This window comes from Gigantopelta aegis, chromosome 3, assembly GCF_016097555.1.
Source record: "Gigantopelta aegis isolate Gae_Host chromosome 3, Gae_host_genome, whole genome shotgun sequence".
Lineage (NCBI taxonomy): Eukaryota > Metazoa > Mollusca > Gastropoda > Neomphalida > Peltospiridae > Gigantopelta > Gigantopelta aegis.
Genome location: NC_054701.1, coordinates 87,029,250 through 87,053,975, shown reverse-complemented (window position 1 = coordinate 87,053,975; position 24,726 = coordinate 87,029,250). Strand labels below are relative to the sequence as shown.

Genomic DNA, 24,726 nt, shown 5'->3' with positions numbered 1-24,726 from the left:
GACAATGGTACATGGATTACTAATTCTGTGTGTAGATTGATGGAAATACATATATGGTAAAAAGGTCTCAGGCTAGCACATTTGGCCGAATATCACTGTGACTATCGTTTTGCGGATTTGCTCCCCAGTCTCGTACGCTAATGGTTGTCGGTCTGTCTTGGTCTCCCACCGATGGGCCCATTAGGCTATTTCTCGTTCGTCAGTGCTCCACAACTGATATGTAACAAAGACCATGGTATGTACTGTCTACTATCATGTCAGTGGGATGCTGCATATAAAAGATCCCTTGTTGCTAATCGGAAAGAGTAGCTCTTGCGCGGCGACTGAGGGTTTCGTCTTTCATTATCTGTATGATCCTTAACCATATGTCCGATGCCATATAATTAAAATATGTTTAGTGCGTCTTTAAATAAAACGCTTCTTCTTTCCTTCGCGTGCAACAATCTTCCAAAGTAAAATGATACTGAAAATACCAGTGTATTAGTGTTGGTATAAAGTGCTCCTACTGTCACTAGCTATGGTGGTGATATCTTTATTAGCTTAGTTAATAGAACGCTGGACTCTGTAATGAGAGTCCGTGATCAAATCGCCTTAGTGGAGGTCGATTTTTCTGTTACACTATGTCTTCGTTCACTACCACTGTGGCACACTGGTGTAGACTGGATAGGGGTTGGGGTACACCTCTTTTGGCTGACTACATCAAAGCATCGCCATTTCGAAATCAATGCAGTAGGCCTAAACACCAAATTTGCATGTACAGACATGGATATTTTAAGAAAGAAACTATATTAAGTTTAACCATAAGTATTGTACATTATTTTAGAGGTCTAAGGCTATTCATTCATTTCATTTTACTGGAGGCTGAATAATGAAAAAAACGTAACTGGCCGAGGTGCTCCGAATGGTAGAGTTCCGAGTGGACTAGAAGTTACGACGTTTACCGAACATATTCTCGCACTCTTCAGCGTTGTAAAAACAGAAAATGTCTTAAAATGGCCGAATCCAAAGAGGCGGAGCAGTCGAATGCTTCAGAATCTGACCAAGGGGAGTTCTTAGAGACAGAAGCGCCAGGAATAACTGCTCAAACTATGTTAATTGCTAGCGACTCTTACGAAAATTTAAATTACGGAGACATAGATATAGATGATGAACAGTTTCGAAGAAAAAAAGCAGGTTCAATCCATGCTATTGTAAAGCAAAGTTCAGTGTCGGATGTCAATGAAGTATCCACGGGAGAAGAATCGGACCAGAATGAGGTTAATAAACACACACACACACACACACACATAAAACCTCTGCATAAGATAGACATTTGGATTTTACACTCATGCTCTTTGCCAACCAAATAAATCAATGGCAGATCTAATGTCTATATTTGAAACACCCCCCTCTCCACAAAACCCCTCAAAACATGACAGTGTTTAATGTTTTAAACAAACAACACTAAAAGAAAAATAATTGGAAATTAATTGTTTTGCAATCAAGATGAAAATCAAATAGGCCTACGTATATTAGTTAAAAGTTAAAATAACCAGAAATATTGTACATTATTTATACAGTGCTGTCCGGTGTATCGGCGCACCTAAGCTTTCAAGGACCATTTTCTATGTGAACATTGTGAAATATTTAATAAAATGCGTCTCTCACCAATGAAGAAGTGCATAATCTGAAATACACTACAAACTGTTTTATGTCTGTAGTAAATAAACATTTTAAAATGGTGCATAAATATAGGCACCCCCATGTATCCAAAACGATTTGCATGTCCGGCGATTCGGCGCAGTAGATGTAGATCGTTGACCCCGCTATTTATAAACCGCCCATGACCTCACTTTTAGCCCATAAACGCTACACTATTGTCCCAGAATTATTTGAGTTCTTTTTTGTTTTGTCTTGTTAAAAATATTACTATGAAAATGAACGATCACATATGACCCATCTCATGATCAGTTTCGGAATCGTTTTCTCGAGTGGCACAGTACTGCAAATGCATACATGTTCATTGTTATGCATGGCTAAGATGCCTACATGGATTTTATTTTTCTCGGGTAAATTGTGCACACACGTGGATCTTATTTCGCTTTTATTTTTTATAACAATGTGACAATTGTGAACTGGAATGACTGTCAATTAAGGTGTAAAATTTTCGTTTTCTTTGCATTTGCCTGTGTTTTCTTTTTTGGTTTAAATAAAAAAAATAACCTAACGAAAATAATTACATTTATACTGTTTACTATAATTTTTAAAATGCGGGAAAGGTGTTTTTAGATTGGTTTTAACATTCTTAATATCAATAAGGTTGACCTACTTCGCGTTTATAAACACGAAAACAGGTGAATGATTTATTTTGAAATTATTATATAATTATTGATAATTCTAAAAAAAAAATTTAAATGCACCCTTAACAATAAATATCTTGATACTTGATTAACCACTGAAAAAGGAATTGAACTTTAGGCCCTAATTCATTAAAAACTCCGTCAACATGACAACTTCCTAAGCACACTCAAGCAAAATACCAAGTGCGCCGAATCACCGGACGCGCCGATACACCGGACACGGTTGTAGGTCTAGGCCCTGTTTCTTACGTGTCATGTGGGCATACACAGTCATGTCAATTATGTTACATTATGTCTTGAAACAAGTGTTGGGGTATGTTTGTAAACAAAGAAACAACGTTAATTTAATTCATGAAACAATTGTTAAAACAACACATCTTGATCGTGAACATATGTATAAAACTGATAGATAACAATTTGATTGAAAAGCCTCTGAACTAATACACTAAACGTATACTTTTGCCAGCCTTATGCCTCCTGTTTTTGTATCACCTGTCAACACGTGTCTATCACCGCTGTAATGATTAACCTTGTATATTAACTTATACAAGTTTACATAGAAGCTTCAATACATACCTTATTGTAATTTATGAATCCATAAATGAAATCAAAGTTTTATTTTATCTGTTAACATAAACATCCAAGCATATATTGTCATTGTGTTAAATCCAAACTAAGGAGCATGGAACACCAATTTTATTTATCGCATTTGTATAATCAAAATTTTCCTGAAACAGACTATAATAGGAAGTGTTTGTTGTCTAGAACTTAGAAAAAAGTCGGATCCATTACCTGTTGTTGTTTTTGTGAATATTAGCAGCAGAAGTGGTTGTTTTAATGTTTGCTGTGCAGACTTATGTGCAGTCATGCAGGCCAGCAAATACAGGGTGGTGCCACTAGAAAAACAATAAATTAAAATAACTTTCAGTAGTAACATGCTACCAAAATTAATAATTTCAGTGAAATCCAGAAGTATAAGTCTTGAGAGAAAATAACAAATTCGAAATACAATTTTATTTTTACAACAATTCTTGATTCACAATTTAAAATTAAAAAATGAAATAAAAATCTCTCACTAAAATAAAGAATTTGGTTTTAGTTACTTAATTCTGTGATTACAACTGTTTTCCTGTACTCATGGAAAATCACGCAAGAGGGTGAGCCCAAAATAAGTATATGCCCCCAAAATGTGCATCAATTAACTTGAAATAACTCAATATCCTTAATACTTCTGAATATTTACAACCCTTCAAGTCACTTCCATTTCATAGCCTCAATTAATTAGATTAATATGCTCCTTAAAGATCTCGCTGTGCTCAGAACAATAAAAAATATATGTAGTAATTACCCACATTAGTGAAATCTAAAGCCCTGTCTATTCATTGGTAGATCTGTTTGTTAATAGAAATTATATATTCAAATAAAACTGTTTTACGGGGCTTGTGTTACATGGATAATTAATTTTTGTTCACTTTGAAGTATTATTGCATCTTTTCTCTGTTGAATTTTCCACAGTGTTCTAATCATACTGTATAATATATTGAAAAATATGAGCCTAAATTACCAGAGACATATGAGGACAGCAAGCATTTAATTCCACCATTTTATTGTGCTCCAATTTTATATTTTACTGTTGTAATTCTAATTGGGTCTATAGGACTCCAAATACACATTAACTTTATAATACAAATACATGGTTTAGTTTTAAAGTGCCATATTCTTTCAAACCATGACAAATGGGCATGTATGATTATTCCATCTGCATCAAACAAAATATTACATGCAAGTGTTGTATAAATATACAACAATTTTAAGACATGTCATTATCAAACAAGACTAATTTGCAGGGTGCCTTCGATTTTACTGATCAATGCATGGTTCCTTTGTTGTATTATTTTATGTTATTTGTTGATGATATGATTTTCTTTGTAGGGAAATACAAAAGATTTATGCACAGAGGTTGGAAAGATGACTGTGAAAGATAGTGTAAATCCAGCAGCCATTGTCAGCCAAATTTCAATCCCTGATGAAGAGGATGTTGGCGATGTTAATAACTCAGTGTGGCGACAACAAACAAAACACGTTTTTATTCTCAGTGAAGCGGGAAAACCAGTTTATTCCAGGTAACTGTCAATTTAACAACACAACCTGGTCATGGAATTTCAATTTATGTAGGGCTCACCCTGCCCATTGCCAAAATACAAACTGACTATAACGTTTAGTCTTTGGCTAATAAAATTAACCACATTTTAATAATTTTCAAGGAATTATTCTATAAATCTAAAAAGTGGCTGTTTATATCACTTTTTTAAACAATTCTAAAAATAAATGATTAATCACTTTGGTTATCAGTTCTGTTGATTTCGCAGTTCTGTTCAACCCTGCCAGTAATGATAATATGAGGTCAACTCCCATTGGAAACAACTCATCGCAGGTAAAACTAAATTTGCGACAGTAAAACTAATGTTAACACCCGCAAATGGTCAAATACAACATAGTTGCCCCATAATAACTTAAATAGAAATATATACATGTAATTGTTAAATTTAATATTTTCATATTTGTGAAGAAGCACCTAAACATAACATGCAATAATGTCTTCCAAGTATTTTGTGCATTGCACATAAAATATATAAAACAAAACAAGCAAAACTATAGCATCTACTGCTTGGGTTGTTTTTTGTTGTTTTTGTTAACACTCATATTTGGTATTTAATTGTTTTATTAATTGGAAGGCTTCTAAAGATATTACAGTGTTCGAGATTAACGGTATCCCGATATCCCAGGGATACCAGAATTTAATTTTGGATACCAGACTTCAAGAACCCAGTATCCAACTGGGATGCCATATAATACTAAATTCTCAGGTGGTATACCAGATTTTGGAATGTTAGTATCCAATTGGGATACTGGCCTAGAAATTTAATCTCGAACACTGTATTATTATCAGTATCATACTAATAATTCATTCTATAAAATATTATTGTTTGTTTTGTTTTAAATAAATTTGTATGTCCTAGAGGTATGTCTGGAACAAAGTACAAAACCCATGAAAAATATTCTGGATGGTGCTTAAAAAACATGGAAAATAACAGTAAAGTGTATGAACCATAATTGAAAGTCTTTTAGTGTGAATTTTTAAAACATTTTTAAAGGCATGGTTTTGACTGTTTATACATTCAGATTCTTCATGAATAGTGAAACTTCTCTAAACCAGATACCCTCGGGACCAAGTAAAAAGTCTTGTTTTAAGAGGTATCCAGTTTAGAGAGGTTCTCTTCTGTACATATATTTTAAAAGGGGCCACAAAACACATCCTGTTTTGAGGGAATTCCAGTTTTGAAGGTTTCACTGCAATAATTGAGAAAAAGTGAGGTTCTAAAATCATTTCTTTTTATCTTTATTCATCTCTTTAGGGTAAATTTACAAGGATACATGAATCTATATGTAAAAACAAACACATGTATTCAGGTTTGGAAGGAGTGTTTAATTAAAGAATTAAGTTGTTTCATTATTAGCATTCGTTTTATAGTTACATGATAAAGACTGGGTGCATTATGCTGCTGGTATGCCTTCAGATATTGGTGGATAAAATTGAAACTGAATTTTATGCTTAAAAACCCCCAAATAAAACAAAACAAAACCAGTAAGATATTTTCTAAGTTATTTTCTGCGTTTTCAACATGTTTACAGATCTATACAAAATGAAGATATTACAATGTGTTACAATGTGCTTATCGTTTGGATCCTGTGTTGCAGATATGGCAGTGAAGATAAGCTGGTGACAATAATGGGAGTGATGCAAGCTCTCGTATCCGTGGTGCAGGACAGTAAAGACAATCTTCGCTGTATCATCGCCGGCGATCACAAATTTGTGTTTTTAGTACGCGACCCACTGTTGTTAGTGGGAGTTACGTGTGGGTCTGACTCAATTCAGCAGATACTGTTACAGCTATCATATGTTCACAGTCAGGTCCTAAGTGTTTTAACGCACACCACACTTTTCAAAATATTCAAACAAAGGAGGAATTACGACTTACGTAGACTGCTCACGGGAGCAGAGAAATTCTTTGATAACTTATTAAACCTGATAGACACTGAGCCTGGATTCTTGCTAGGGGCTGTAAGGTGTCTGCCTTTAGATAGCTCTGTGAGAGAAATCATTGCTCAAAGCATTGTCCAGCATGGCAAGGTCAAGGTAAGAAGAGTTTATGCATAAATCATTTCTAATGAGTTATTAAGGGATGTGGGTTTTTTATTTTGATTATCAGATTTTTGTTGTTGTTTTGTTTTCCATAAAATAATTTTCACAAAGTAGATTTGTAGATTTGATTTAATCTGAAATGCTAAAAAAAAACCCTTTATTTAAAGCTATTGACAGTTGTTAGTTATTAGTGTAAGATATTTTTGGCAAGTACAGCTTATTTCTTTTTACTGTTAACCCACTCGTTGCTCACAGCTTGTTATTTACATATCGGTTTTGACAAATTCATTGGTTTCTGGTCATCCTGGTGTGTAGTTGCTCCATTAATTTTATGCAAAAAAGTAAGTTACATGTGAAAACTGGGGTCAACAGTTTATTGGGGTATGGTATAGAGCTCAGCAGGGGTTAAAATGATCGGTGATCTTGTCACCAGTGGTTACTACATTTGTATGTACAAACCTAGAGAAAATAGCGTTATGGTTCCTAACTGTCCCCTGACCTCACCCATCTTGAGGGCCAGTTGCCCCTGAACCTCAGTAAATTACTTCACGGTCTTTAGATTTTTCAACTTTTTACAATAATAATGTTTATCATCGTTTTCACCTGTATTTTTATAAATTAGTATCACGTGTCTGGTTTTTGAAGGGACAATACTGAGTTTATATGATTAGTGCATTAATCTTCTTACATGTGCATCTGTGTAGTAAAACATCAAAGCAAAATTTGGAACAATACGTTACTAATTTTTTAGTGATAAATACATTTGGAATATCCTAGTACTTTGACCCAATTACTTCAAATTTTGTTTATCACTGGAAAAAATGTTAAACATGATATTATTCTAACAAAAATCCATATTGATTATTCAGATGGGGAACATTTTGTACAGTAACACATCGTGATTCCCTATGTAAGTTTCATAGATCACTACACAATTCTGAATGTTGAAATAGTTGCTGCTAATCCATTTTTTTTTCAGTTAACAACTGTTGCTAATTATTGAAATTTTGAACACAAATATTAACCACAGAAATGTATGTTTTTCCAGGACCTGGTGTTTGGTTTGATTCTTGCCAACAATCAGCTGGTAACCCTGGTGAGGATGAAGAAGTATTTCCTCCACCCAATGGATCTCCATCTTATAATTAATCTGGTCAATGCCTCCGAGTCATTTAAAGCTGCTGAGTCATGGACGCCAATATGTCTGCCAAAGTTCGACTCAAGGTCAGTTCAGGGTCACATGATTTAAGGGCCACTGTAGGTTTGTGAATTACAATTTACGAAATGCAGGTACCAGTGGTTTTTGTTTGTGGTACTACTATTTTTTATTGGAGAGGTCTTGTTTGTTATCAAACTTGTGCCCGATGCTTTGTTGTTATTATTATTATTAATCTTTGGGTGCAATAAAATATGTTTTCAATAAAAAAAACTCGTAAATGAATATTTGAATTCAGAGGCAAGAAGTTTGCCCAAATCTAGAATGGTCACTTTGTAACATAACTAACTTTGTTTGGAGCACACTTACCTGTGCTGGTATCTTATTCCTTTTTTTTTTTTTTTTTTACACAAATGTATTTTGCCTCTATATTGATAGTGGTATATGTCTGTACCGTGATTTGTTTATTTACTGATTTTTCCTCTGTTGTTTCAGTGGCTTTCTGCAAGCCCACGTGTCATACCTGGATGAGAGCTGTGACACCTGTTTGCTTCTGCTGAGTGTTGACCGGGAGTCATTCTTCGCTCTGTCTGACTGCAAGACGCGCATCAGGGAGGTGAGGGTCGACACACAGTACAGACATTGGTGTATTCAGAGATAACCGTTTCTGCATTTATCCACAATTACAGATTTCTAGTCGTCTGTACTGTTTCCAGATTTTCCACTACTTGTCCAAGATTTTACATATTCTCAGATGAAAACTTACTATGTGGTTTCAATTAATGCTTTGGACACACTCTGAATGGAGGCTACCATATTCAACCATTGTGCATCCATAACACTAGGGCCAAATTAAGTACCCAACTGCCAATATTAAAATATCTAAAAAAAAATTGTTTTAGTTTATAACCTGCTTTCATTGCTGATATATATTTATATATATTTCTAGTCTTCGAGGTTTTGAATAAATCGTGACAAGCAGCAGATGTTCATAATGCACAGTTTATTCTCTATTTCCATATATACACACGCTGATTCCCACATACACACACATGTACAAACAGATAATACACACACCTCGGTTAAACTATGACTTATTAAATGTCATGGTATGTGCAGTCCTGTATGTGGGGAAAAGGCATATAAATTATCGTAGCACTATAAATAAAATGTCACAATTACCATGTGTAACATTTGATGACTACAAACTAAGCAATTTGCTGAAATTATCATTAAACAAGCATTCCTTTCTGTTGATCTTTTCACTCTTTTCTTCTTCTTTTTTCCACAGCGGTTGTTAAAGTATAACGCTCTCCAGGCAATAGCCGACTCTCTGCAGAAGACGAGTTACAGTATTCAGCAGTGCGGCATCCCCAACTTGTGGCACTTCCTGTACAAGTCTCGTAGCACGGCACAGTACACAAGTCCTGAAAGAGAGGCTCCCTACCTCAGCCAATCGGATCAGGAGAGACTATTTGGCTTGTACCAGTATCTGCACCACAGAATACACACGTCCGGGCGGCCACTGAAGATACTCTATCATGTGGGACCATACGAAACACTGCTTGGATGGGTGAGTGGGTGTATTATTATATAGCTGAAACACTGCTGGGTTGGGTCAGTGGGTGTATTATTATATAGCTGAAACACTGCTGGGTTGGGTCAGTGGGTGTATTATTATATAGCTGAAACACTGCTGGGTTGGGTCAGTGGGTGTATTATTATATAGCTGAAACACTGCTGGGTTGGGTCAGTGGGTGTATTATTATATAGCTGAAACACTGCTGGGTTGGGTCAGTGGGTGTATTATTATATAGCTGAAACACTGCTTGGATGGGTGAGTGGGTGTATTATTATATAGCTGAAACACTGCTGGGTTGGGTCAGTGGGTGTATTATTATATAGCTGAAACACTGCTGGGTTGGGTTAGTGGGTGTATTATTATATAGCTGAAACACTGCTGGGTTGGGTCAGTGGGTGTATTATTATATAGCTGAAACACTGCTGGGTTGGGTCAGTGGGTGTATTATTATATAGCTGAAACACTGCTGGGTTGGGTCAGTGGGTGTATTATAGCTGAAACACTGCTTGGATGGGTGAGTGGGTGTATTATTATATAGCTGAAACACTGCTTGGATGGGTGAGTGGGTGTATTATTATATAGCTGAAACACTGCTGGGTTGGGTCAGTGGGTGTATTATTATATAGCTGAAACACTGCTGGGTTGGGTCAGTGGGTGTATTATTATATAGCTGAAACACTGCTGGGTTGGGTCAGTGGGTGTATTATTATATAGCTGAAACACTGCTTGGATGGGTGAGTGGGTGTATTATTATATAGCTGAAACACTGCTGGGTTGGGTCAGTGGGTGTATTATAGCTGAAACACTGCTGGGTTGGGTCAGTGGGTGTATTATAGCTGAAACACTGCTGGGTTGGGTCAGTGGGTGTATTATTATATAGCTGAAACACTGCTGGGTTGGGTCAGTGGGTGTATTATTATATAGCTGAAACACTGCTGGGTTGGGTCAGTGGGTGTATTATAGCTGAAACACTGCTTGGATGGGTGAGTGGGTGTATTATTATATAGCTGAAACACTGCTGGGTTGGGTCAGTGGGTGTATTATTATATAGCTGAAACACTGCTGGGTTGGGTCAGTGGGTGTATTATAGCTGAAACACTGCTTGGATGGGTGAGTGGGTGTATTATTATATAGCTGAAACACTGCTGGGTTGGGTCAGTGGGTGTATTATTATATAGCTAAAACACTGCTGGGTTGGGTCAGTGGGTGTATTATAGCTGAAACACTGCTTGGATGGGTGAGTGGGTGTATTATTATATAGCTGAAACACTGCTGGGTTGGGTCAGTGGGTGTATTATTATATAGCTGAAACACTGCTGGGTTGGGTCAGTGGGTGTATTATAGCTGAAACACTGCTTGGATGGGTCAGTGGGTGTATTATTATATAGCTGAAACACTGCTGGGTTGGGTCAGTGGGTGTATTATTATATAGCTGAAACACTGCTGGGTTGGGTCAGTGGGTGTATTATTATATAGCTGAAACACTGCTTGGATGGGTGAGTGGGTGTATTATTATATAGTTGAAACACTGCTGGGTTGGGTCAGTGGGTGTATTATAGCTGAAACACTGCTTGGATGGGTCAGTGGGTGTATTATTATATAGCTGAAACACTGCTGGGTTGGGTCAGTGGGTGTATTATTATATAGCTGAAACACTGCTTGGATGGGTGAGTGGGTGTATTATTATATAGTTAAAACACTGCTGGGTTGGGTGAGTGGGTGTATATAGTTGAAACACTGCTGGGTTGGGTCAGTGGGTGTATATAGTTGAAACACTGCTGGGTTAGGTCAGTGGGTGTATTATAGCTGAAACACTGCTGGGTTGGGTCAGTGGGTGTATTATAGCTGAAACACTGCTGGGTTGGGTCAGTGGGTGTATTATAGCTGAAACACTGCTGGGTTGGGTCAGTGGGTGTATTATAGTTGAAACACTCCTGGGTTGGGTCAGTGGGTGTATTATAGCTGAAACACTGCTGGGTTGGGTCAGTGGGTGTATTATAGCTGAAACACTGCTTGGATGGGTGAGTGGGTGTATTATTATATAGTTGAAACACTGCTGGGTTGGGTCAGTGGGTGTATTATAGCTGAAACACTGCTTGGATGGGTGAGTGGGTGTATTATTATATAGTTGAAACACTGCTGGGTTGGGTCAGTGGGTGTATTATAGCTGAAACACTGCTTGGATGGGTCAGTGGGTGTATTATAGCTGAAACACTGCTGGGTTGGGTCAGTGGGTGTATTATAGCTGAAACACTGCTGGGTTGGGTCAGTGGGTGTATTATAGCTGAAACACTGCTGGGTTGGGTCAGTGGGTGTATTATAGCTGAAACACTGCTGGGTTGGGTCAGTGGGTGTATTATAGCTGAAACACTGCTGGGTTGGGTCAGTGGGTGTATTATAGCTGAAACACTGCTGGGTTGGGTCAGTGGGTGTATTATAGCTGAAACACTGCTTGGATGGGTGAGTGGGTGTATTATTATATAGTTGAAACACTGCTGGGTTGGGTCAGTGGGTGTATTATAGCTGAAACACTGCTTGGATGGGTGAGTGGGTGTATTATTATATAGTTGAAACACTGCTGGGTTGGGTCAGTGGGTGTATTATAGCTGAAACACTGCTGGGTTGGGTCAGTGGGTGTATTATAGCTGAAACACTGCTGGGATGGGTCAGTGGGTGTATTATAGCTGAAACACTGCTGGGATGGGTCAGTGGGTGTATTATAGCTGAAACACTGCTGGGTTGGGTCAGTGGGTGTATTATAGCTGAAACACTGCTGGGATGGGTCAGTGGGTGTATTATAGCTGAAACACTGCTGGGATGGGTCAGTGGGTGTATTATTATAGCTGAAAACACTGGGCTGGGGTATTATAGCTGAAACACTGCTGGGATGGGTCAGTGGGTGTATTATAGCTGAAACACTGCTGGGATGGGTCAGTGGGTGTATTATAGCTGAAACACTGCTGGGATGGGTCAGTGGGTGTATTATAGCTGAAACACTGCTGGGATGGGTCAGTGGGTGTATTATAGCTGAAACACTGCTGGGATGGGTCAGTGGGTATATTATAGCTGAAACACTGCTGGGATGGGTCAGTGGGTGTATTATAACTGAAACACTGCTGGGTTGGGTCAGTGGGTGTATTATAGCTGAAACACTGCTGGGATGGGTCAGTGGGTGTATTATAACTAAAACACTGCTGGGTTGGGTCAATGGGTGTATTATAACTGAAACACTGCTGGGTTGTGTGAGTTATTATATAGTTATTGTATATATGTTGTTAACCCTTACGTAACATGAGGGTGTGCAGCATGCTGTTCATTTAATTATGTTGTGGACGCACTGCGCACAGATACACTGCACGCCACAATTAATATGAAGTCATGAAAAGGCTTAGTTTATGACATCATTCCAGCTCGGACACAAAAAGTTAACTAATTAGGAAATAAAAGTTATATTACCTACCATAGCTGATGGTTAGGTTGTACGTGCAAAATGTCTAATCAGACTGGGTTTATGTGCAATGGTATTTAATATACTGCATCTTAAGTGTCCATACTAGTTGTACTTTAGTTTCAATACTTCTGTCTGTCTGTCCGTCAATCTGTCGAACAAATAGTTTTTCGGATAGTTTTTCAGACTTTTGTCATAATGCCTCAAGATATTGAGCTGAAATTGTGTGTAGAGTTAGAAATCAAGTTTTACTTTCATGGAGATTTATCCACTTGTGACAGAATTGTTGTTTATACTACTGTTGACTTTAAATACTAGTATTAAGTGAATATTATATTTCAGGTGACACAAGGTTTTGAGTTGTATGCTGTGTTTGGGCCCTTGGTGACAAAGACTTGTGCAATTCACGCTGTCAACAAACTGTTACGTTGGATAAAGCGTGAAGAAGATCGACTTTTTATCCTCAATTCCGTGACATTTTGAACTGTGATACAAATAATAGCAGATATTTGGTGCAATCTTAGTTTTTCAACAAGGCTTATTGTCTTCAGATTCAGATTGAAGTCAGCAGTGTTCAGAGGCTTAAAAACAGCCATTGACAAGTTAACCACCTCTTTTGTCCATTAGCATTCTGTCAATTTGCTGCCCTATTTATCTCTATTAACTTGTTTTTAAAAAAAGAAACAGGGTGTATGTTTGCTCTCCTGAAATATTTGTGAGATATCTTCCTCCTAGCTATGATTTTAAAGCCACTTGGTAGTGAAATATGGTATTTAATTAACATCAACATGTGGTTTATTAACACAAGATTTCTGTATTGGCTCACCAAACATCTGGTTTATGAACACAAGATTTCTGGGCCCCAAAACATTTGGTTTATATGCACAAGCTTGTTGTGCTGACCTACCAAACATCTGGTTCATGAGCACACAATTTTTGTATTGGCCCACATAACATTTGGTTTACATGCATATGTTTGCTGTATTGGCCCACAAAACATCTGGTTTACATGCACAAGTTTGCTGTATTGACTCATTTTGTGTCAGACAATTAACTGTAACAGGCAGTCAAGCCCACATTACTGACATTCAATGCCACATTACATATTAGTATGTTATACAAACATTAGATGCTCAAAGTGAAATAAATTTAGTCTACACCACCAAATGTTCCCTGTTTAGAATGATTGCCTTTTTACGTGTAAGTATACTTGTAAGATTCAACATTAATATTGACACACTCTTGATGAATTGAGGGTGCACATTTTTTACTAAGTTTGCATTTCTGCATGCAATCTATGATGGTCTGATGGATGTGGATGGATGACTGTTTAAAATAATTTAACTAAACTTACTGTGCTGAATTTACAAAGCCTGTTTTAGACTTCATGCATGTTAAGTACTATGTGTATTTACAATGATTAAACATCTGCGTTTAACAAAAATTAATAAATTCAGTCAACTATGTTTTATTTTCAAAACACAGGGTTCATACAAGTCTTGAAAACAGGGTCGGTGGAAATAATTTGACATTGGGGTTGTGGAGTGGGTGGGTGTGGGAGGGGTTTCTCCCCTCTTGCAGATGGTGCTGCAGGGGAGTTCCTGCTTGAAACATTTTCAAAGATATTTACTTTCGGGTGATATTGTCGGAATATTAAACAGAAAGAACACTAAAATATGTACAAGTATGTATAAGTATGTATGTGCTGTTCATGTGACACCTAGCACACCTGGAGTTTTTCGAAAGTTGCCAGTCATGATTTTTTATAATTTGCAAACTAGTGTTTTACTAGTGTTTGCAGCTAGTGAACGCAATATCCACTAAACTTACACAATTACCCATAGTGCATATTTTGATTTGTTTTAAGGAAAATTAATACTTAAAATTAAAAAAACAAAAACATTGTCCCAGATCCGAATCCCCTGAGAAAGTAATGGATTGAAATACTTGTTATAATGTTAAAGGCATTTTCTATTTCTGTGGAAAATAGTTTAAAATCTTAGGCAATCAGAACTCTGTTCCCATGAGTTTCACCTAGATTATCTATTGTTCTGTTACATTGCTTATGTTTACATACTCAGTAATGTTCAGGTGATCCACAGTGCACCACATAACTGACTGGATGTTTGTGCATATTTGAAAGTTGTGTTTAAAGGATTTTTCTGTGTTCATCAGTATAAGGTAACAATACTACAATGTTTTGTGAATTTTTTTATCTCATTTCGTGTTATTTTAAATATGGTTTTCAACCATTTTAATTTTCCATAACTTCCCTTATGCAATTCAAAATGCCATGAGATTTTAGGCCTGCAAAATGACATGTTACATAATTTGGTAGAAAAAGAAATGGTGTATGAACCCTTCACAAAAACACATTGTAGTATGTTTGTGATAAAATTTAAGAAATAAAAATTCATTTTAACTGTGAGTAATCTATTTTAAATGAATATATGGTTAACTGTGTAAAAGCTGTGTGGAGTAGTTGAGATAATGAACCGAATTATGTTCATTCATTTGATGCATTTCATATTCTATAGTGATACTGTAGTAAAGTTAGCACTTTAAACAAAATATTCACATTTTATAACCACTGAGAGTTATATATTCATTATTATTATGGCTATTTTGTTTTCATTTAACTTCAGTCATGAACTCTTGTTAGTGTATTCATGTTTGGGTTGTTTCTTTTATGATTTCTATCATATTTAGTATTAATTATTGCTTTCTGCTTACAAAATACTATTTACTTTGTGCAACTTTTGTTTTCTGTGCATGCTTCAGAAAGTCTTCAAATTGTTTATAATATTTGTTCTTCTCATTAAACAGCAGTCCAATGTACTCAGCCAGCTACCCTCATTAAACAACCACTTATGTAAAAAGCTTCATTGCTATTCTGTAAATCATTCATAGGCTTTGGAAGTTGCCACAAACTTAGGTGGCCATTTGCTATTTTGCATTTTAGCTCAATGAAGCCAACACATACTCAGCTTCAAAGCCACCTCAGCTTCAAAGTTCGAGTGTGAGGCAATGCACGTCCCCCACCCACGCCACCACTAAACACATGCACACCATCACCACCTGCTTTCGACGCCATGTCCATGTAACTCTATTAACGTGCCTATATCCAACGAAGGTTCAGACACGTCCATCCTGTGCCCAGCCTCTGACAAGACCAGTGGCTGGACGTAGGTCAACTATTGTCAGATGTAGTACATTCTGACTGTGTTAGTAACTCATGCAGTTATTTCAAGGTTTGGCTTGTGAAAGTCGTATGACATGTGTTACGGGATTAGGTCCAGCTTGTGTAGTCTCTACACCTTTCTGACACCGCGCTGCTGTAGAGAAATACGTCTCCTTGTTAACACTGTGCCAACTCCAATATGAAATGAATTCTAGCCATTTTGCCTGATCCATTTATTTTATTAATTTTTGCTTTAAAAGCTTAAACTTTTGACAAATGTAGAAACAGTGCATTATAGCAGAGGGGTTTGATGACCTAACAAAAAATGTTGATGATAAATTTTTCGTACAAAATATTTTTTATTTATGTATGCTTTAAGGCGGGCAAGATGGTATCCAAAGGCTCAAAATTGGTGAGAAGCAGGTTGCAATATAAACAATATGCTTCCTGATAATCAACTTCACAAGCATCTTTTGCTTTCCCGTCTTAATTTCGACAATATTTAAGATATATCCAGAATTCTTGATTTTCAATCTCACATTTTTGTCCATGTTTGACTTGAGTCTTCCACATTCATATTTAAAAACTTACACTACAGGTCTAATTTTCAGACTATTTTATAGAACTGCTTCTCAATTTCAATCATTTGCTTCTATCCTGAAAGCTGAGAAGCAAAGATTGCTGAAAGCTGAGAAGCAAAGATTGCTTCCCACTCCAAATAATGAATTTAGAGTCTTGGTACCCCACTAGTACACCAGTGGAAATGTTGATTATTATGAACCAGGTTTGAATTAGTTTTCTGTGCTTTGGTAAAGAGATAATTCAGGAGGCCTAACTCAGATTTATGTAAGTTTGGCATTATCAAGGTGATAATAATTAGGTTATATTGCGATATTGGATTGAGTTGGTGTTGAGTGAGATGTGAATAATACCTAACTCAACACACCTGTAATTCCAGACTTAAAATTATAAGAGGTTTTTAGGTCCCCTTAGGTTGCAGTAGAACAGGTTTGATTCTTGACTTTGATTTAAACTAAGTTGGCCTAGTTATTTTTGTTTCTTTTTATAAAACATTTAGCAGGTACATATGACTAAATTCATGTTACCATGGCAGCTACACTAGGGAAGGCGAACAGTTAAACTTGTGTGCAGTGTGCCAAATATCTACCTACATTTTACTGATTGCTAATGAGTTGTTGTTATGTAATATAAAGATTATTTATTACTGTTAACACAGTCTTAACTGTATTACGATCGCTGTCCATTCAGCCTTCTCTCTGTTTATACATCTGACATTTGCTTGCCTTGGACAACTGTAGCAAAGTCAGAAGGCATGTCCATGAAAGGCATGCTTTAACATTTCTCCAACACCCTTCATTTCATATCATAACACTTTCATTGTCAACAGCCATTCTGTCTCAAGCTGCTGGCAGATTTGTTGCAGCAATGTTTTGATTGGCTGGATTTAAATTTAGTCTTTACTGAGATCTATGAATGGAGATAAGACCGAGATGACAGTAAAATCTATGTTCAGTGAGATTGTTGTTTTCAGAATGTATATATTTATCTACTCATGCACTGCAGAGTTCTGTATAATAAAGAGAAATAAACTATGTATTACGTATTCAGTTTTTTGTTGGAATCTCTGACCATTACTCTAGTGCCAACATATGTCATATTTAAATAATCTTTCAGGATATCGGTCACATCAAGTGAAAAGATGATTTTTATTATTGACTTTAACGACAGAACAGGACCAGTAGATAATTTCGGTTTTGGTACAAAATAGAAAACTACTCACTGCTTGTACAATGTTTCCATGCATCACTGATCACAAGTACTCATCTGTGATCAAAACTGGATAACAAATATAACTGGCAAAAACTGACCAAAATGTTTTACTGGTCCTTGATTAATTATTTTTGAGTATATGTCATTAGTGAAGCAGACTGCTGATTACAAAGCAGTGACGAGCCACATCAAATTATTGTGCTAACTAATGTCTACAGATACCCCTCTTATAAATGCTACAATCATCCTCTCCTCGGTGGTCGTCTGTCCTTGATGTGTGTTTTAAGAATGTCTTCACTGCATTGTCTCTGCACCAAATAAAATGGTTTCAAACCAACAGCAAAGTTAAATGTAAATGGTTGAAATTTGACAAAGATGATGGTTTCAACTTAAATTGGGTAAATCGTCTCAATGTTTTTAAAACGCCTTTTTTCCATTACCATTAAACGTAACCTTGTGCAATACGTGCAAAGGAACTTTTTTAAAAGTGAGTATATATTTTGGAATCTGCTGATGTATATTCCACGTGGACTGGCTTTTTTATGTGTTCAAAATGATAGTCTGGAGCAATCTCATAATCTTATCTCTTACACAAGGCAACCAAAAAGATATTGACATGGTTGTCATTGTTTCCATTAATCGGCCAGGTGTTTCCTCTGCAAGAAGACTGCCATTCCTCAGGACACTACATCCTTGTAGGAAGACTGCCATCCCAAGACTGGCTTGACCAATCTAAACATGCACCACAGTTCAATAGATGTATATAGATAGATAAATAGACAGACAGACAGACAGATTGATGATTGATCAATTTATTGAGAGAGAGAGAGAGAGACAGACAGACAGACAGACAGACAGACAGCGAGAGACGCAGAGACAGACAGACAGAGAGCGAGGGCTGTCACGGAATACGCTGATGAATCATTTTAAAAAATAGTGACACTATCAGATTTCCGAATATTTGTGTTAACAGTCAAATGTAATTTAGTCTAAATGTCTAATTGTAACAAAATAACCTTCCATGGTTGTGTCTGTGGCCACAGCCAAACCCACTGACGTAGGGCCTACAATAAGTTTTCATGGTCGTATGTTTGCTCTGTCCTTCGCCCGGGTTTTCTTTGATAACGTCTGTGTTTCTGCCATCACTCATCACGAAGCGGTCGACAGCTACAGATTCAATATTGAACCTCGCTCTTCTGGAGGTAATTTCAAACTTTTGGCCAAGTACAAGATTGATATTGGGAGACACCTTCTTTCTGAGTCAATTTGGTTGCAACAGCTGCAGCTAACACTTTCTCCCATTCTAATTGATTCTATAATCAATGAGCCATAATGACGGCTAAACGTTTTGTAAGCCGCATCAATAAGGTCAAACGAAAAGATTTAATCTTTTTTTCGAATTTTTCATGTTAGTCGATTCTTTCTTTTTCTTTTGCAGTTTTCGGGACTAATTTTTTTTGGGTGTGTGTTTGAATCTATGGTACTTTTCTTTCTCTTGCTGTAGACGTTATTATACATTTCGACTTAAATTAGCCAATTTCTGCGACTGTGTGAAGCCACGGTTTGCTGTAGTCAATTACAAGATCGAATTTCCAATAGTTTGAAATTAATCCAAGAGGATTGGACAAATGTGCACATACCAGATGTCGTACATTATAACTAAGGTTGTCGTTATCTAGTTCACTATTTATTTGTGCACATACCAGATGTCGTACATTATAACTAAGGTTGTCGTTATCTAGTTCACTATTTATTTGTGCACATACCAGATGTCGTACATTATAACTAAGGTTGTCGTTATCTAGTTCACTATTTATTATAGTAGAAATGTAAGGAAAACAGAAGAAAACAACAATTTTTAATTTTTATTTATTTATTATTATTCATTCCCTGTTGCAAAGGCCTATCTCCTGTCCAGCGTGATAACGGGGGGGGGGGGGGGGGGGGGGAGTGGTCAACAAGACCACGAGCTCAAGATAACAACCAGGAAGAGCTATCAGAAGATATATATGTATATATATGTCTAAAACTGTGAACAACAATATTTTAAACAGGGACATTTATTAGATAAAATTATTATAAGTAAAATAAAATATGTATTTCACAATGGGAAATAAATACGCGCACTGACAACTATTCGCTGGTATATTCGATTGGGCTTGGTCAACTCTGTACCTACACCCACCCTCACCTGTTGCTTTCCCCTGTCACCCTGTAACCGATCCTGAATCTGTTATTTACAGATAATTGTATTTAAAATACATTTATAACATGGTGGCATATAGTGTTGACTCTCACACCCCCACACCCCCCACACACACACACACGAAACAGTGACACACACACCCGCACACGAAACATATTGACACGCACACACGCATAATAAAAAAAGAAAATAGAAGAAAAAACTAGCATCTTTTACCCTCCATAATAACAGATAAATACTGAAGTTAACAAACATTTATGCAAATAGTTTTGTTGATTTCAAACGGATACCTGATCCGGTCCCCAGCCACCCCAACCCCCACCGTAACGTGTTTCCGACCAACAGAGCCTTTTTAACGACTAAAATCACATATTAAATATTGGTTTAGAAGCATCAGTGTCTGTATATTCAAAATATTTCAAATCGTCCTAATATTTGTAGCAGCTCAATCGTCATTTTATTTCGTAATATATATAATACAAGTATATACATAGAGAATACTACACAGGTTGGATAATATCATTTATCTTACAAAGAGTTGTTTTAAAACATATCTTAACGAGCGAAAGTGATTAGGACACGTTTATCAACAATGAGTTGTAAAATAAATGGTATCTAACAGACACGAATGTAGTATTCTATGCCTCAAAAATCAAATACATTTAAAAGTATTTTCCAATTAAAACTACAGTTGTTGCCAACTTACGCGTCACAGACTAACCAGTTTCAGGTCAACCATATATGTTACAAGTCAACCAATCCCTTACCAGATGAGATGTCTGTGGAGCAACCAGTCATATTATATGTCTTTAAATTGTTATCACATATATATGTGAAATTACTTTTTTGTGGGGACAAAATTACTAGAATATAAAATCTAATTTGGGGTACTACAAGCATTAGGAAGACCAGAAAACATTGAATACTAGTATACGGATACGAATATTCTAAACAAAAACATCTATTTAATGTGTAAATTTAATTAGTGGTAGTCATTTTACAACGACAACTAACAGTTCCTTTTATTTCATTACAAAACATGTGTTATATACAATATTTACAACACAATAGACCAACTTTCAAACATAGGGGTTACAAAATATGTTGGGTGGAATCTAGCTAAACCTGCAGACCGCTCGCCTGAGGTGCTTGAATAGTGGGGTCGAAACCCCTCGGAGGACACATTGTTTAATAGGGTCTACCCTGTCAAAAACAATGTCCCACGACTTGTATACTAAGAAGCTGTGGTACGTTTGTCCTAGCTGTCGAAAGTGCATTTATAAGATCCTCTGTTGCTAATGAGAAACTCTAGCGGATTTTCTCTCAGTCTATATATCACAATTATCACATTTTTTACATTTAATAGCCGATGATTCATACATCTATGTGTTTTAGTGGTGTTGTTAAACAAAATAAACTTTAATTTTATAAAATAAGTCGTTCTGTGGAATCTCATTTAAACTTTAATAATGAAGTCACAGTACGACGTGTGAATATTTATTTAATTTTATAAATATTACGATAATGTTCGCACTTCCCAATACACTTGTAAGCTGACAAGTTATCCAATGAACTATGGTGGCGAAATGTCATGCCGGGTCCACAACGTGTATATTTACACATAAATTACGACAAACTACTAAACAAATGTCACGTCTTTTTAACAAGGGCAATTGTCACGAGTGTAAATTACACTAAATGCTATTTCCTGATAATATGGGATCATTTCACATGAGAAATTATGCTTTTGTGGTCGTATCATTTACAATGTCCAGAACTAAGAGTGTCAAAATAGCACTCTCTTGTTTAATTTAATACGTGCAACATCATTCTGTAATCTGTAAAACATGTACATCGTGCATTTAACACTGTAACAGTATATATGTGTATATAAAACATGAATGCCATGGAATTTTTTTGTGATTGTTCTTTTAAAACAATAATGATTTTCATGAAGGGTAAAACAGTATTAAGCAGTAATTAAAATACACATACTACTAGTATATGTGTATGTGTGTGTGTGTGTGTGTGTGTGTGTGTATGTGTGTGTGTGTGTGTGTGCGCGCGCGCGCGTGTGTGTGTATGTGTGGGTATGTGTGTATATAGTTTTAAAAATATTAAAGAGCTATTACTTCTTAGTAATAATTTTTAAATAATTTATTCGCCGTTAGGCTATTGTTGTTATGGAGTACTTATTAGGCCTACTATTAAATAATAAACTCTCCACAATTCAAGACTCCAACCAGCAAACAAACAAATGTACAAAGAAAGAAACAAACAACAACAATAACAATAAAAATACGCACTTATTTCAAACAACAAAAACAGCTTTAAACAACAACCCCCCCCCCCCCAAAAAAAAAAAACACCCCAAAAACCAACAACAACAACAACAACCCACAAACAAACAAAAACCCATCTAAAAACTGGGGTGTTCAGGAGGGTGAACACTCGTAAACAATTTCACTGACACCACAGTATTCTGTCGTATCACATTCATTTAATGTTAGGCGCAAGCACCAGTCTAGCACGCAATCGCGAGCACTCGCCCTCCTGAACACACTTCAGGTTTTACTTTTTCCCTCCTAGTTGTAAGTAATGGGCATGCGATTTAAAAGATTGAATTAATATTAATTAACTTTATTTACAAGATCTGTTCTTTCAACGGCTTGTATCTCTGCTATCGTAGGCCATCCATCTCTCAACGTTTAATAATGGGTTGTTAACCATATCACACTTGATGACTTTAGTCAATGCGTGTGAATGATATTGTCAACGGCACGCGTTACTTTAGTTTGTCTTTGTCTAATATCTTCCTCAGACATATATAGAGGATAATAAACGAGTTACCAGTTATTATCAAATTTATGTCCCGAGTGAAACAATTTTCAGTTGCCAATTATTTAACGCGTTACTTAAATTTGATAATAACTGGTACCGAGTTTGTTATTCTATTTATTACCTCAGCTATTTTTTGTCTAAAAGCCTTTATTTTCGACACAACTTTAATTCCCGTCAGCCATTACCCGATATTCAAATGACGTAAGAATATCTGACGTGGTGTCTTTTTGAATGGATATGACATCAAACTCGAATGACGTCATGTAGAATATCCTTACATAAAAATAAACTAGTGCTTAACGTTTTTTGTTTTCTAAACGTTGGACAGCTTTCACTGTAAAGTTGCTATTGAAATGTTTTTGTTTGCTGACTATGAATGCATACGCCAGTTATTTAGTGTCACCGTAGTACGGTTGCTTAAATGCCAATAAACGTAGTGGCGTGATATCGATTAATTTGCATCAAATTTGCACAGTTGTCGAATTCTGAAAGTATGTGATCTCAGAAATATCACATACTTTGATTACACGGGATATGCTAGCTAATATATATGATATGATATGATATGATATGATATGATATGATATGATATGCGTGTAGCTAGGATTCTTTACACGCTGGTTCGTAATGATATGTGTGTCATGTTATTCTGTCTAAATTGTTGTTTAAATAATTAAATATGCCACAACAATATGACACATTACAACGGAAAATCCTGTATTTATTTAATTGTTAACCATGTTTAATAAAGAAAAATGCCGAACGGCCCTTCTATGTCTGAAAACCAAAACTCACTATTACACAATGTGCTGGGGTGTCGTTAATACAAAAATGTCTTTTATTTTTCTCTACTAGCTACCGACGACGAATAGAATCGGACCATCAGATTTTTTAAATTACCAAATTCGACACGTCATGGTGACATTGCAGTTGCTATATACATGTAATTATCTTCACAGTCAGGTTAACGCGGTCGAGTTAATTACACAGATTAGGTCCAACTGCTATGTCGATTATACTACATAATCAAACAAAAATGTCCAATTCAGCTAAAATAGTCTACTAATTACAACCACAGGCTTTCTGCGGGCTAAGTTTGACGACAGCTAAAATTACACTGTCTCGAACGTTTTTTTTATTTTTTGTACATGGTTAGTCAAAATACCAACAGAACCTTTATGTGGTTAGATCGACCTTATTAGAAATTAATATTTCAATATTTAAACGTTAACTTTTTATGATATTAGTTTGGTCGACTCTAAGAGGATTATAACGATCATCACTATCTGCTTGTTAAAAACATGAACATCTGCCATTAAAACTATCACTTATATATTGTATAAATGCCATTATTACAACAGCAAAATACAGAAAACTTTATTAACCTTAAAATGTGGTCCTTTATCCTTTATTTCAACAATCAATTCACAAACTTAAACGTTATGCCATAACTTATGGTGAATTGTAGACGTTTCACCGAAGTAGAGTTATGTTTTCATGCACTACTTGGAACTCAAATTAATGGGACAATAACACCCCAGCAAAATATTTAATTCTTGGGTTTTTAAAAAACCCCGAAAACGTATTTTAAAATAGCAATAATGCCGATGAATAAGAGTACAGAAACATAATGAACCAAGATACGAAACGTGCAGATAAAAATTACTCTTCCATAAATATACTACAGCGGATTTCCATGAAAACAATATTTGGTGCATAAATAGAAGTACAAGAGTAGACAGGTTTCAACAACATTATGTGTTTGTAGTATGACACAATAATAATTTGTAATATAATACAAGAGTAAACATGTGCCTATATACAGTTAAATGAAAACCTCAGACGGATTAAAAAAACAACGAAATTTTTTGTTGGTCACTGAAAATCAAATATTGTTTTTATATTGTATCTTTAAGACTGTTTGCGATGACGTGAAATATTTAGACAGGAAGTCAATAATGCAGATGTGAACGATTCA

At 36.1% G+C, this 24,726-nt stretch overlaps 1 protein-coding gene across 1 annotated transcript; it reads left to right on the top strand.

Annotated features, from left to right (window-relative positions):
• Positions 1-992: 992 nt before the first annotated feature.
• LOC121369249 (protein SAND-like) lies at positions 993-17,525 on the top strand. The gene is made up of 7 exons (XM_041494205.1): positions 993-1,256; positions 4,272-4,462; positions 6,099-6,537; positions 7,592-7,767; positions 8,195-8,315; positions 8,991-9,272; positions 13,072-17,525. The coding sequence occupies exons 1-7, from the start codon at positions 993-995 to the stop codon at positions 13,210-13,212; spliced, it is 1,614 nt and encodes a 537-aa protein (XP_041350139.1). The 3' UTR covers positions 13,213-17,525.
• Positions 17,526-24,726: the final 7,201 nt, after the last annotated feature.

Coding starts and splice junctions, on each gene's coding strand:
- LOC121369249 (XM_041494205.1), top strand. CDS start 993: ATGGCCGAATCCAAAGAGGCGGAGCAGTCGAATGCTTCAGAATCTGAC. Junction 7,768..8,194: donor CTGCCAAAGTTCGACTCAAG/GTCAGTTCAGGG, acceptor CTGTTGTTTCAG/TGGCTTTCTGCAAGCCCACG. Junction 9,273..13,071: donor ACGAAACACTGCTTGGATGG/GTGAGTGGGTGT, acceptor ATTATATTTCAG/GTGACACAAGGTTTTGAGTT.